The following is a 13,920-nucleotide window of genomic DNA, read 5'->3' on the forward strand; positions in this document are numbered from 1 at the left end:
TTTTTTAAGTACTAAGAAGATCGAAAGAGACAGTCTATAATGCCACAAAGTACCAGTGAAACTCTTAACAATAGTGACAGACTGAATACAACAGTGCTAAAATACCTTTTAAAAAAATCAGTAGCAAAAAATGCCATTACAGGAGAGAAATAGCAGCAGTAAACAACACCACAGCTCTTATTATGTGCCAGGCACTGTTCTAAGGCATCTCACACATATTAACTGACCTAATTCTCGTAGCAAGCAGGAGATTGGTACTATTCTCATTATGAGACAGGTGAAGAAATTGAACCACAGAGAGAATTACATCGGTTGCCCAAGGTTTCAAAACCAGTAACGTGCCCTGTCTCTGGTGCATGAAGTGGCCTAAGGAAGGAATAACTAATAATTTCCATAAGGAAGGAGGGAGTATTTATTATCCTCTGTCTTGTCTTCCCAAAGACAAGACGAAACCACCTGGATAATTTGTCAGCAAAGAGTTTAAATGACATCGACGGCCCCTTCAGCTATATCAATCTGTGATTCTCACACACACACACACCCACACACACACACACACATTTTGAAATGTGTTCTAGTCTGATGCTCACGTTAAAATAAATGCTTTGAGAACGTGTCCGGCCCCCAGTCCTCAAAATCTGCCTTCTGGTCATTGTTGTCAGTTTCAGAGTAGAGTTTCAGGCCTCAAAGTGGCCATTTACTTAAGGAGGGAAGCCTGAGGGATGTTCCCTTGATCACCACTAATCGCGGAGTATGGTAAGTTGTAGCCAGGTAGACAAACGAACATCCATGTATGTCCACCACCCCCGCCTCGCATTTGCAACATTTTCTCAAAGGCCCCAAAAAACATTTTTAAAAGCAATTTCCATCTGCAACAGTCCCAGGAAGTCAGAAAAATTTGACAGGGAAAAATATAGCACACATGGATGTACTCACCAAGGGATGAACAATAGACTCTAAATTCAAGTTCGGTGTAGCTTGGGAAAAATAAATCACAATAATCATACAGCACAGCGTGGTTCTCCTTGGGGATTTCATTTCTTTACGTTTGAGGTGCTTTGCCTGAAATGTAAATATGATGGTTTAGAGATGGAAGAATTTGTTTATTACGCATAGAAAGAACTAGCAAACCCTGTTTCGAGCATCACACTACCAAAGGACCTTTGCAAACAGACAGGAGAACAGAAGGAGCATGAAAATATCAACTATAGAGGAGAGTCTTTGCTTCAGATCCAGGGCTGAGGATATGATCATGTCAGGATGGATGAGGGTTGGGCGGGTTGTGGAGGGACCTGTACATAGGACAGGTAGCGGATGTTTGGGTACCCTTCCTATATACATAGAGAAGGAGACAGAGAATGAAGGAGAAAGGAGAAACGGGGGTGGGAGGGAACAAAGCAAGAAAAAAGGAAAGACTTCTCAGCAAGAAATACTTTAAACATCGTGATCCAGTATACCTAACATACGAACAAAAGGATTCAGAGAACACTACTTGCCTTTGCTACATACAACACACTGTGATATTTCCAATTGTATTCTATCCTACCTTACCCTATTTTTCCTTTAAATTCTGGTAGCAACCCATTAAATTGATTTCATGATGCATAATAATGGGCGTGGGACCCATTAGTATGAAAAATCTTGGATTTAGCCATAAAAATATAATCTATAATTTATAGTCTTTTATGGTATTACAGTAAATAACACAGAATATTAATATAATATGTCCCATCTTATGCATTGATTTTTGATATCAACCTCTTTATAATGCTGGTGATTAAGATGAAGTTTTTGGTGACCAGATTAATCATCTCTGCATTTAAAAGGTAGAATACACAGGGGCACCTGGGTGGCTCAGTCGGTTAAGCATCTGACTTCAGCTTGGGTCACGATCTCGCAGGCTGTGAGTTCGAGCCCCACGTCAGGCTCTGTGCCGACAGCTCAGAGCCTGGAACCTGCTTCAGATTCTGTGTCTCCCTCTCTCTTTGCCCCTCCCTCACTTGTGCGCTCTCTCTGTCTCTCAAAAATAAATAAACATTAAAAAAATTTTTTTTAAAGAAGAATATCACATTGCATAATCCCAGTCCAATGAAGTGGACCCAGACAAACCACTTCGTACAGATTCCTTTCCTTACCAAATTTTTTACAGCCGTGTACTTTCATGAAAAGAACACTAGACCAAGAGACAGAAGATATGGGTTAAGATGCAGAATCACCATAAACTGTGTATCCTTGAGTAAAGTCACTCACTTTCACTGAGCCCAATATTCCCCATCTATGAAATGGGGATAATTATACCTCCTCTAATTTTCTCACAGACTTTCCTGAGGCTCAGATGATTAAAAGCCATGGGGTGTCTCGGTGGCTCAGTCAGTTAAGCATCTGATTCTTGGTTTCAGTTCAGGTCATGAACTCACGGTTCATAGGATCGAGCCCCGAGCCAGGCTAGGTGTTAACAGTGCCTAGCCTGCTTGGGATTCTCTCCCTCCCTCTCTCCGCCCCTCTCCCATTCTCTCTCCCTCTAAAAATAAATAAGCTAAATAAAAGTTTGGGGGCGCCTGGGTGGCTCTGTCATTTAAGCATCTGACCTTGGCTCAGGTCACAGTCTCATGGTTGAGCCCCATGTCGGGCTATGTGCTGACAGCACGGAACCTGTCTGGGATTTTCTCTTTCCCTCAGCTTCTCTGCTTCTCTGTCTCTTCTGTCTCTCAAAAATAAATAAACTTTTTTTTTTTAAGTTAATCTGTTAAAAGCCATGAAGAGCAGCAGGGGTGCAGGCTGCCGTGGTTTCACCCTGATTGTTAGTGGAATCCAGAGGGCAGTCATCAGGAAGGGGAGGCCTTGGCCCAGGCGTTCGAGGGAGTGCCAGGGGATCGTGGCCAGGATAACACACAGATGATAGCCAAGACCTACATGCCAGGGAGAATTGTGTTTCAATCACCAGCTGCTGACTGCCTCCTTTTCCTTTTCCCCCGTGGAAAAGGGGGAAGCAGAAGGCCCTGGAAAAGTGACCCAATTTGCAGATCTGGCAATCAAATACATTTCTAAAATTCTGCAGCTCAATGGCTTTTGGAAAATGCTTTGCAATTTAGGTTGCGAGAATAGATATCTAAACCAGATGCATCTGCTGTAGGGCAATTGTAGCAACTGATTCTTTGTTCAAAGGGAACAGGCTTTTGTGGGTATTGAGCAGACTGAGCGGGGTGATAACAACTGCTCCCGGGATGAATTGGGTATTCAGGAGGTGATGTAACCTTTTTGTGCCCCACATTCGTACACTATGCTAGCTGGTTCTGGATTGAGACAGTTAATCAAAAGGATGAGATTTAGTCACTGAACGGTTAATGAGCCTCCCTTGACTCATGACAGCCAGGGAGGGACCCAGGTGTTAGAGGGACTGGAGCTGACTCTATATCCTTTTTACCATTCCCCAGAGGTGGCTTTTCTGTCAGAATTAGCAAGAATTATAATGTCTCCAAGTGGTCATATCTGGTCATTTTGTATAGGCCACTGGCCAATACTGCCTATTGTCCCCATCTTCTCCCAGCTCCCTAGAGACAGGTATTGATTAAATTAACACTCTCTATTGACCTATTTGGTGACAACAAAATCACAAGTCAATAGAGATGTCGAAAGGACCCCACTGTGGGGAAGGGAATGTTCCCTGGATGCAGGGGCATGAGAACAGGTACATAGCCATTGCTTACCCAGTAAGGGTGAGAGGTGGGTTCTCCACTTAAGAGAAGAATGCCACCACCTTGAGGGAGAGGTAACGTTAAAAGTATTTGACAACCAGTTTTGTATGGGCCTGGCCAATCAGAACAGTGATACCAGCTGAAGATCAGTTCAGCTTTTGGGGGTCCTACATTTTGGGAGATATCTGAAGACAAACTTCCTTTACCTATATCAATAATTTTTCAGTAACTCTCCAGCTCACAGCTGGTTTTCATCTGTGAGGAAGCCAGTGGAGACTGTGGGGGCTACTTAGCACGGCTAATGGGCAGAAAAATCCAAATTCACCCAATCAAAAGCATGAAGTAGAACCCCAGATTCAAGGCAATATATCTTCACCAGAATCTCTTTAATTGTAAATCCCCTAGAGGTTCTTATGCATTCTATATTCCTGGATTAAATGGCGGACAACAACCAAGAAACACAGAGACAAACGGAGGCAGAGAAGAAAGAAAATTGTCTGATGTTCTCAATTTCATTCTCTTTTTAAATTATAAATCTGGGATACTGTCTACTAAAATACACCAACCTGAATGAGCTGGCTGTGTCTCAGAACCAACTGGGAACTATGATCTCATACTGAGTACAAACCCTGGGGTGATGAGCAACTTCCAGATCTTCTCTGGACCTATTTTCCTGTCTGTGAAGTTAAAGAACAGGGAGAGGGAAATCAAGCACCCTGACATCATATGCCAGGAATAGGTCCTCAGGATTCCCAGAAGCCCTGCACTTGCAGGATGAGGGTCTGGCTTCCTTGAAGCAGTCTATAATGACATTCTCTTGCAGAGTGATTATGCATCAGGAACTGCCACTGTGAGACTGGCCTGAAACACATTAGGGAATTATTCTCCCAAATCTGAAAATCACCCACTTTCCTGGAAACCCTTCATCAGCCCTGACTGGCCCATACTTTATCGGGGGAGTGGGAGGAGAAGTAAATGGCCTTGCACGCCTTTGCAAGGTTAGAAGCATGTTCACGAAATGGCCACATCGGTGAGGCTCGATGCCCCAATGTCACCAAGTTGTGTTTCCACACTCCGTCTAAGTAGGGCAAGAGTGAGATTCATTCTGGAAATGATTTATTTCCTAAGCCCTACACAGCTCTCCCTTTTCAGGCTCTCTGGTATCCTCAACCCCTGTCCTCTGGGGACCCTAGCCCAGATACTCTCCTGGTTCCTTCTGGAGAGGAGGAAGGTAAGATGACAATGTGAGCCCACACTTGCTCAGCCTCTGTGACCAGGGCTCTGCTCCCCGCTCTAGTCCCACACACATTGCCTCCCTTAGCATTGCCTAGGGGAAAAAGTTCCCTGGAGTATTTGTACATCATCTGCTTCAGTGGTTCTTCGCCCTGGCTGTGCATCGGAAGCATCACCTGGGGAGTTTCTTATTTTCCTTTTTCCATTTGTTTGTTTGTTATTTTAAAATCACCCTAGACCACTTGAGTTGGAATGTCTAAGGGGTGGAAGCTGAAATTCTCCATCTACCAGAGCTGTTTCTGATGCAAGGGAGGTTTGAGGTCTACAGATCCGTATTTTCGGCCACCTATTGCCCTTTCTACATTTCCTTGCACGTTGGTACCTTCTATCACCAGCCTATAGCGCTCTCTACTAAAGAACTTACATAGAAACAGAAGTTTGAGGGGATGCATTTAGGAAGCAGTCAATTATGAATGAATGAATGAATGAATGAATGAACGAACGAATGGAAGTGTGGGCTCCAAGGTGATCTTCCCACCAGTTTTTGATACAATCCAATAGCCAAGGCCGTTAATTGAGACTGTGTTCAACATCTCATACAGCTATCAAATGTGTTGCACACTTGTGCACTGGCAAATACAGAGTGTTTTCTGCAGTCCCCAAATTGTGCTGTGCCTGCATAAATTGAAGTGAGCCATGGTCCTTGCCTCCAGGAAGCTCCCCGTCTCATTGGGAAGGCACGCAACATAGACTGAAAGAATATCAACATAAAAACCACTATGTACTGAAGGTCTACTATGTTCCAGGCACACTGCTAAGTGCAGTAAATAGGTTAGTGCACTTAGTTTCCCTGTCACGATGACCCTGTGAGGTAGGTACTTTTATCCTAATTCATAGATGAGAAAATGAAGGCCCAGAGAGGCTGCAGAATTCACCCAGGCCACCCAGCTAGTTGAGTAATAGAGCCAGATCCACCCCCACGAGGGCCTATCTCCCAAGTGAGCTGCACTGTGCGAGTGATAAGCATGCCTGGAACTGAAGATGGGGGAAAGCTGGGCGAGTTTGGGAGTGATTAGGGTCAGTGGCCAGACTTTGAAGGATGGGTGATGCTTTCATGTGTAACAAGGGAAGAAAAGAGAGTCTCAGGTGAAGGAGAACAGCATACGCAGAGGAAACAAGAGCCCAAAGCGGGAGATTTAGTAGTCCCTTGAGCCCCTCCTGGAGGTTCCCTTGAGCAGCTTGCCCATCCGCTATGCAGTAGGCTCAGCCACGGTCCTTAGGAGGGCTTTGTTCTCCTAAACAATTACTGGCACCAAAGAAGGCAGATCTATTTTTGCTCTGACTTGGAAGGAGAATTTGGTGGCATTACAGTTCAGGCGATTCCCTTTTTCCTGTAGTACACTACAGTGGAAAGAGCACCACTTTGGAAGCGAAACAGGGTTGTATTCTGACTCAAGCTCCACCGCTCGGTAACCATGGTGAGACACTCACCCCCACCGAGCCTCAGTTTGCTGATATGAATGGCAAGGATCCCAGCGCTCGCCTTGCGGCACCGCTGAGGAGATTAGAGATCATGCCCACAAAGCACGAAAGGGCCTGGTCTTCATTGCAACTTGTTCTGGGCTGCGTTGTATCCCTCCAAAATTAATATGTTGAAGTCTAACCCCCAGTCCCTCGGAATGTGACCTTTAATTGAAGGTAGGGTCTTTAAAAAGGTAACTTAGTTAAAACGAGGTCATTAGAGTGGGTCCTCATCCAGTACGGCCAGTGGCTTTATGAGAAGAGGAGATTAGGACACAAACAGACACAGAGGAAAGACCACGTGAAGACCCCGAAAGATGATGACCATCTACCAGCCCAGGAGAGAGGCCTCTGAAGAAATCAACCCTGCTGACATGTTGATCTCCAATTCTAAGCTCCAGAACTGTGAGAAAAGAGATTTCTGTTGTGTAAACCACCCCGTCTGTGGGACTTTGTTATGGCAGCCCTGGAAAACTGATTCGAATTCAGTAAAAATGATACCATTCGTTTTTTATTTAAAAAGGGTAAGTGTGGCCCTCTGGTCTGTTGCTTAATATTTATTGAGTGTTTATTTTGAGTATGTTTTTGATGAACATTGAAAAATGGATTATCGGTGTGTCTGAACAGAGCATAAGAACACACACAATCTGAATTAGAAGACAAATTAGAATTTATCTCTAGTTCCAGCACTGCCTCCATGGAAGTGTGGGCTCCCCTTAGTTTTTCAGATGAGAAAACTAAGGCCTAGAAAGGACTATGTGCCTCAGGAGACCCCACCAAGCATTCTTACATTCTAGATGACAATATTGTCCTACAGTCGGGCAAACCATTTATGATAGAATTGTGGATAGTGACTGTCATCAAAGATGATGATGAGAAGTATAGATCTCTGTAATTTATTAGGTGCTCACTGAAGTTTGCCTCTGAAGTCCCATTACTATTCAAAGAGTCTAAAATTTCTCACATTTATTTCAAATCCAAGGTAAACCTCACGTAGGCTTCTGAGCCTAACCATGATGACCTCTTGTATTTATCCAACCCACCTCTGACTTACTAGGCAGTTCAGGCCTTCACCGCCTCTCTCGTGCACCATTGCAATGGCTTGTATTCTTTCCCTCTCCGCCCCATTGTCTACATGGACGCAAGATTAACCTTCCAGAAGTGCCCTTCTCACATGTTATTCCCTGTTCAGCTCCCCATTGCTTTTTGAGTAAAGGCAGTTGCTTTCATTGATACTCAAGGCCTTCCATGACCTAGATTGTATATTCCAGAGAAAGTATATGTAATAAGCATCTATTAGATTTTCATCACTGACGGTGGCTGATTTTTCATAATTGAAAATAGAATGAGAGGTTTTCTGGGGTTCACGCCAAAGTAAAAATGCAAAAGCTAACCTTTGAGAATCAGTCCTGGCGGTGGAGAGGAGCAGTTATTATTGTCAAACTATTTTTGAATGTTTGGTAAAACCAAACGAATCCTACCATTTACTTGGTTTGTTAATCTCCATCTTTCCCCGCCCCTTGGCCTCGGGATAATCACTGCATACTCCAGTTCAATCCATCCTTCAATGACAAGGCAAAAGGCTGCCTCCTGGCTGGAGGTTCCTTGATCTGCCTAGCTATAAATAGTCTCTACTTCCTCTTAATCGAGGTCCTTAACCTTCCTCCTTGTATTGTATTTGTTGTCGTAAGCATAGCATGAAGCAAATCTATTTATTCCCTTACTCATGTATCCATTTCTGTATTCATTCACTGGGAAAACATTTATTAAGTCCTGCTAAATGCCAGGTGCTCTGCTAGGTGCAGAGAAAGGAGCAGAAAACAAGCAAATGATCCCTGTCTCCATGGAGCTTAGAGTCTAATGGAGTAGATGAGCATCATTAAAGGATCAGTCACTCAATTCACTGTTTGACCATGACCATGACCATGAAAGTGTGACCAAGGAAAATAATCATGACACTAATATGTTGTTGAGCACTTACTATGTGCCAGGCAAAGAGCTGAGCATTGACTGTATTAAATCTTTTAATCCTCATTGCAATTCCAGTATAGGGATTTTAGTATAGTATCTACTTAACAGTATGATATCAAATGAACCGAGCCACAGAATGGTTAAATAATTTTCCCCAAATTACACAAGACGGTAATGTGAACCGAATGTGAGCCGAATGTGAACCGAAAAAGCCTAATTCCAGAGCCCATATTTTTCACCACTGTGCTGAGTTTTCTCATAAAGTCTATTAACAGAGGGACATGACCTAGTCCTGGGGATCTGTGGAAGGTATCCTGAAGGAAGTATTTAGTTGAGCTGAAATCTGAAGTGTGAGTTGGAATTAGCTAAAAACAAAAGGGAGCTCAGAGGGGGAGGAGGTTGAGAGTTCCAGGTAGGACAAAGATCATGTGCAAAGGCCCTGAGGCAGAAAAAATGCACGGTACATTCAAGGAGCTGCAAATGGGCCAGAGTGGCTGGAACACCAAAAGGAGCAGGGGATGTATACGGGAGGGCTTGTGAGGTGAGCAGGAGCCAGGACAGGCGGGGTAATTGCCACCACAGGAGTGTTAAGATTGATTAGGAAGACAGTAGAGAGAGTAGAGATGACAGCCAAGAACAGAGGCCCAGAAAATTCCAGCAACCAGAGGTCCTGTCAAGGAAGATGATGGAGCGAAGATGTTTGCGAATGAGAGACCAGAGAGGCAGGAAGGAAACAAGGTTAGAAGAGAGTCTGGAACCAGGGAAAGCCAGGTTTCAAGAAGCAGACTGTCACAACTGTGTCCAGTGGTGCTGAAAGGCCCACACGGAGGGGGCCGGTTTTGCCCATGGGATTTGGAGACATGATATGTTCTCAGCAAGGGCAATGTACTCGTGATATGTGCTCAGCTCTCGTTGGGGCGAGGAGGGAGGAAATCACATTGGGGGTAGCTGTAGACTATGTGCAAGACGAGTGAGTGTACACAACTTAGGAGATTTGCAAGGTGGAAGACAGAGTGGAGATTCCTCCCATTTGTAACCTGCTTGGCTCTCATGTCGCATGGAGTAGTGATATTATATGTGTGACTTTTTTTTTTATTAATTTTTTTTAATGTCTATTTATTTTTGAGACAGAGAGAGAAAGAGTGCCAGTGGGAGAGAGGAAGAGAAAGAGGGAGACACAGAACCCAAGGCAGGCTCCAGGCTCCGAGCTGCCAGCACAGAGCCCCACGCGGGGCTCGAACTCATGAACGGTGAGATCATGACCTGAGCTGAAGTTGGACACCCAACCAACTGAGCCACCCAGGAGCCCCATGTGACTTTCTTTTTAAGAAAAGAACTCAATGTATTGCACGTGAGGACTGTATCAAGGGAAGCCATGCCTCTTACTCGACCTTGGCCTGTGGCTGGCCAACTAGACAAGTTACCGTCCCCTTTGAGAGAGGCCACACGCATATCTCCCCGTGTCCTGCCTTGCACGTTCTGGGGAACAGCCTAGATGTTCAGGTAGTTATTTTTTAAACACGTACTTCTGATCAAAATAGCAGGTGAGAGACTGGACATAGATCTGCACATACATCATTCTACTCCTGGAAAATAATTCAGAGCAGATTCCTTTTGATGACAGGTGCTAAATTATAACACCAAATTCCAGGAGGGCTTCAACTGCAAATTCTGCTGTGATTATTACTCATCTCCATGAGGCACAGGGTATCAGCCATAACCTCCCTCCTGAACTTGAGGATTAAAAATCCTCACGTATAACCTTAAGAGCCTGCCTTCATAGATCTGTATTTTCCACGGCAGAGGTGACAAGACTTATCTTTGCCGACATTATTTAATTAGATGATTCATCCCTCACACATGCAGAAGTATAAGCTAAATATTTATTTAACACAAACACGAAACACAATACCAATTAAAGGACTGCCTTGAACATTTTTTTTTTCTATTTAATTTTCCCTTGCCTTGAAATAAGGTCCCGCAACAGCATTGTGTCAGGGCGGCTCGGTACCATCAGATTACAGAAGAACATTTGTTTGTACACAATGGGGTCAAGTTTTCCAAAACACACTGCCCGTGTGTGCAGCATTGATAACCTTTTACACTTCTTTCCCTGTTGTAAATCCCTGGAGAATTTGAGCCTTTAAGCAAGAGATTGCCATCTTTATGAAAACATTAAGTTCCTCACTCTGCTCTTATCTCATCGATCTTCCTACTTTCATTTACTGTGTGGAAGGGGTTCCCTAAGTCCCAGCAAAACAATGCCGGGGCTGTGCTCCAGCTATGATGGAGGGTAGCCCTGTGGTTGGCTGTAGGGATGCACTGAGCAGCAGAGGGCTTGGGTGTGGGGCCAAGCCTTACAGATCTGTGGTCCTACCCTCCATCAGGTATTCAAAAGAATACTGGAGTGTTAATCATAAAAGTAATGGACCATTTGGAGCAGTCTCTGGTCACTATGCAGGAGCAGGGGCCGGGGGCCCTCATTCTGGATGGTACGGAGGTCTGCGGGAGGGTCCGAAGGCTGGGTGGCTGAGGCAGAGGTGGGTGGAGGGCATTTGGACACTCCAGGGGCTTGAGGGGCAGCAGTTATTTACAACATGGTTTAAAATATTCCAACATTTTAGGGGTGCCTGTGTGGCTCGGTCGGTTGAGCGGCCGGCTCTTAGTTTTTGCTCAGGTCATGATCTCATGGTTCATCAGTTGGAGCCCTGTGTCGGGATTGGCGCACTGTGGAGCCTGCTTGGGATTCTCTCTCTCCCTCTCTTTCTCTGCCCTTCCCATGCTCTCTTTCTCAAAACAAACAAACGAACATTTAAAAAATTATTCCAACGTTTTAATGATTGGCAGGGCCACTTTAGCCCTCTGTGTCTCCCGCTTTCAGAGACCTCATCGTCTCTGTCTCCTGAGACCATGCATGGCTGTCCTTGGCCCATGACTTCATTTCTCTGAAATTTTCATTTTCCCTTCTAGGGATTTTGTTAAGCTTTAAGAATAAGGTGTGTGTACTACTCAAAATGAAAAAAAAGAGTATTATTTCCCCCCAAATACAGTTCCCTGAGAAGTCATGAATATTCCAAGATTTCTTTAATCTGGAGCGTCTGATATTAGCCAGTGCCATTCTTCACTAGTCCTCGTCCTCCCTGGTTTCTTGGTTTCTGATGCCCTTAGTGCCTCCTCGTTCACGGGGCCCCCTTTCCTCTTCCATCACTCTCCCCTTCCTCTCCCATCACTCCAGCTTTTGCTCCTTTCCCTCCTCCTCCCAACTGCCCCACTGTGGACCTGGGTCCTTAGCTCATCCCCCCGACACCCTTTCTCTTAGAGAGCTTGTCCACTTCCATAGTTTTCATTATCAAGTTACATGAGAATTCCAAAACTTTATTTCCACCCTGATCTCTCTGCTACGTATTAGGCGCATCTCCCCAACCACACTCTTTCCCTCTGGGTGGAAAATTCAGCTCCCCAAAGACTGAATGTCATTCTTCTCTCCCACTGCTACCTCATAACCCATCCCTTTCAAGATTTCCCAACAGCTGGCTTCATCGTCCAGTTCCCCAGGCTCACCACCGCACGGGTATTCCTCACACAAGAATCCAGGGCAGGAGAGGGAGACTCAATGCGACCAGCCACCAAGTCCTGTCACTGCCTCCGCTGCTGTTTTCTTTCCCTCGGCTGCCACCTGGTTTGGACACGATCACCTCGCACCTGGATGATTGCAGCAATCTCCTGGATGGGCTTCCTCCCCACCCCACCCCCACTGCCCTGCTCAATAACCCAACGCACCATCGGCAGATTCATTTGCCTAGAATGCAATTTCTCATAGATTGCTGTCTACCGCATTCAAATTCTTCAAACGTTCTCAAGTGACCAGGCAATATTTGGGCTACTTCACCTGGCACACACAACCTAAATATAAACCCAGCTCTGCCATGTTTTTCTTCCATAAAACTTGCCTGCAAAATAGGCTGACCACTCACAAGTTTTCACCGTACTTTCTTTGGCAAAATGTGTCATAAATACTAACAGCAAGTCTTGGTTGAATGAATGGCTGCCTCTCAGTTTCTTCTCAAACCATTCCTGGCCGCTGAAATGTCCCATTCCTCCTTTCTGAGCTGTCTTTTGGGGTCTTGCTATTCACTTAGTAATGGCAATAATTGCTATCATTTATCAAGACTCGGCTACATGCCAGGAATTAGACTAAACACCCTGCATGAACAAGGCTCATCTAATCCTTAGGTCCTACCTTGGTAGAACTATCATCGTCCCCATTTAATAGATGAAGGAACTGAGGCATGGAGAAATTAAATAACACACCCCAGTCACATGGTAAAGTAGTCGAGTCTGTTGCCAAGGCTGGAGCTCTTAATCTTTACAGCATCCTGCCTCTTTTCTTATCTCCTCCAGAGATGCATCTTTCTCCTGAATACACTGCATGTATCTGCCGTGTGGACCTTTCTGCAGTGCCCTGTGAGGTTTGCAGCATCGCATAGTAATTAGGCATGACTCATAAGTCAGACTGCCTGGGCTGGAGTCCCGACTTCATCCATTGCTGGCTTTGTGTGCCTCAGGCAACTTGCTTAAAACTGTGTGTTTCTTCATCAGTAAAATGGCTACTATAAAAGCACCAGACGTATAAGATTATTGGAATAACTACATGAGCTAACAATCTTTGGACAACCCTGAGCAGAGTGGCACATAATAAACACTCAGTAAACATTGTCAGGTACTATTAAAACCCTCAATGCCTGTGTTTGGCCCTCTATTAAGAATCTAAGGTAATTAAAGGAAAGGATTCTCTGCCTGGGTAACCCCATAGCACTTAGCAAGTCTATGCAGCACAGACGCTTTCACCAAACTGTGACTTCAAAGGTTTCACTTTGGGGATTATTTTTAGGAAATAGGCAAGATTTCAGTTATTGAACCTTTATGACTAGAATCACACCATGTGGGCTGAAATGCTGTGTTGGTAAATTACTTGTGAATTCATAGTGTACCCACAGCCAATGCAGACATTTCAGTCAACAAGCCGCCCGGTGGTACTTACTCTGTGCCGAAACCCAGGGGCACCCTGGACTCTGACGTAAAGCTGGCAGAGCCCCTCCTAACGCTCTCCATTCATACACACACATGACAGCCACGAGCGATTCTAGCTTGAACTGTATTGAGAGATCTTGGAAGGGATAGTTCTAGGAGCACATTTTATGATTAAAAAATAACCCTGATTTATTGTCTATCCATACTTAGCTCAATCCACAAAGCGGCAGATCACGCAAAGGATAGTTAGTATTTCTTTCTTCCCTTTTTTCTGGACGTGGGGACACACACGTCAACGTGCCGTTGGATAAGATATATGACCCCCATAATCATTTGGCACCAGAAGAGCACATCCTGTTTACCTCGAACATTTAATCTGGGTTCGTAAAATTCGCAAGGAACAAGGGAGCCAGTCTATCTGCAGTGAAGTCAGGGGTGTGGCCGGGCCCTTGGTGGGGGAACTGGAAAT

At 44.8% G+C, this 13,920-nt stretch overlaps 1 protein-coding gene across 5 annotated transcripts in view; it reads right to left on the bottom strand.

Moving 5' to 3' along the window:
• Positions 1-13,920, bottom strand: part of ADGRF5 (adhesion G protein-coupled receptor F5) — a 98,195-nt gene that overhangs the window by 52,021 nt on the left and 32,254 nt on the right. For all 5 annotated transcript variants that reach the window (XM_042986517.1, XM_042986514.1, XM_042986516.1 and 2 more), the window contains exon 2: positions 937-1,062. In XM_042986517.1, the coding sequence (XP_042842451.1) occupies positions 937-1,038 (102 nt within the window). In that variant the 5' untranslated portion in view covers positions 1,039-1,062. The remainder of the gene's footprint in view (positions 1-936; positions 1,063-13,920) is intronic.

The sequence above is a fragment of the Panthera tigris genome, chromosome B2 (assembly GCF_018350195.1).
Source record: "Panthera tigris isolate Pti1 chromosome B2, P.tigris_Pti1_mat1.1, whole genome shotgun sequence".
Taxonomy (NCBI): Eukaryota; Metazoa; Chordata; class Mammalia; order Carnivora; family Felidae; genus Panthera; species Panthera tigris.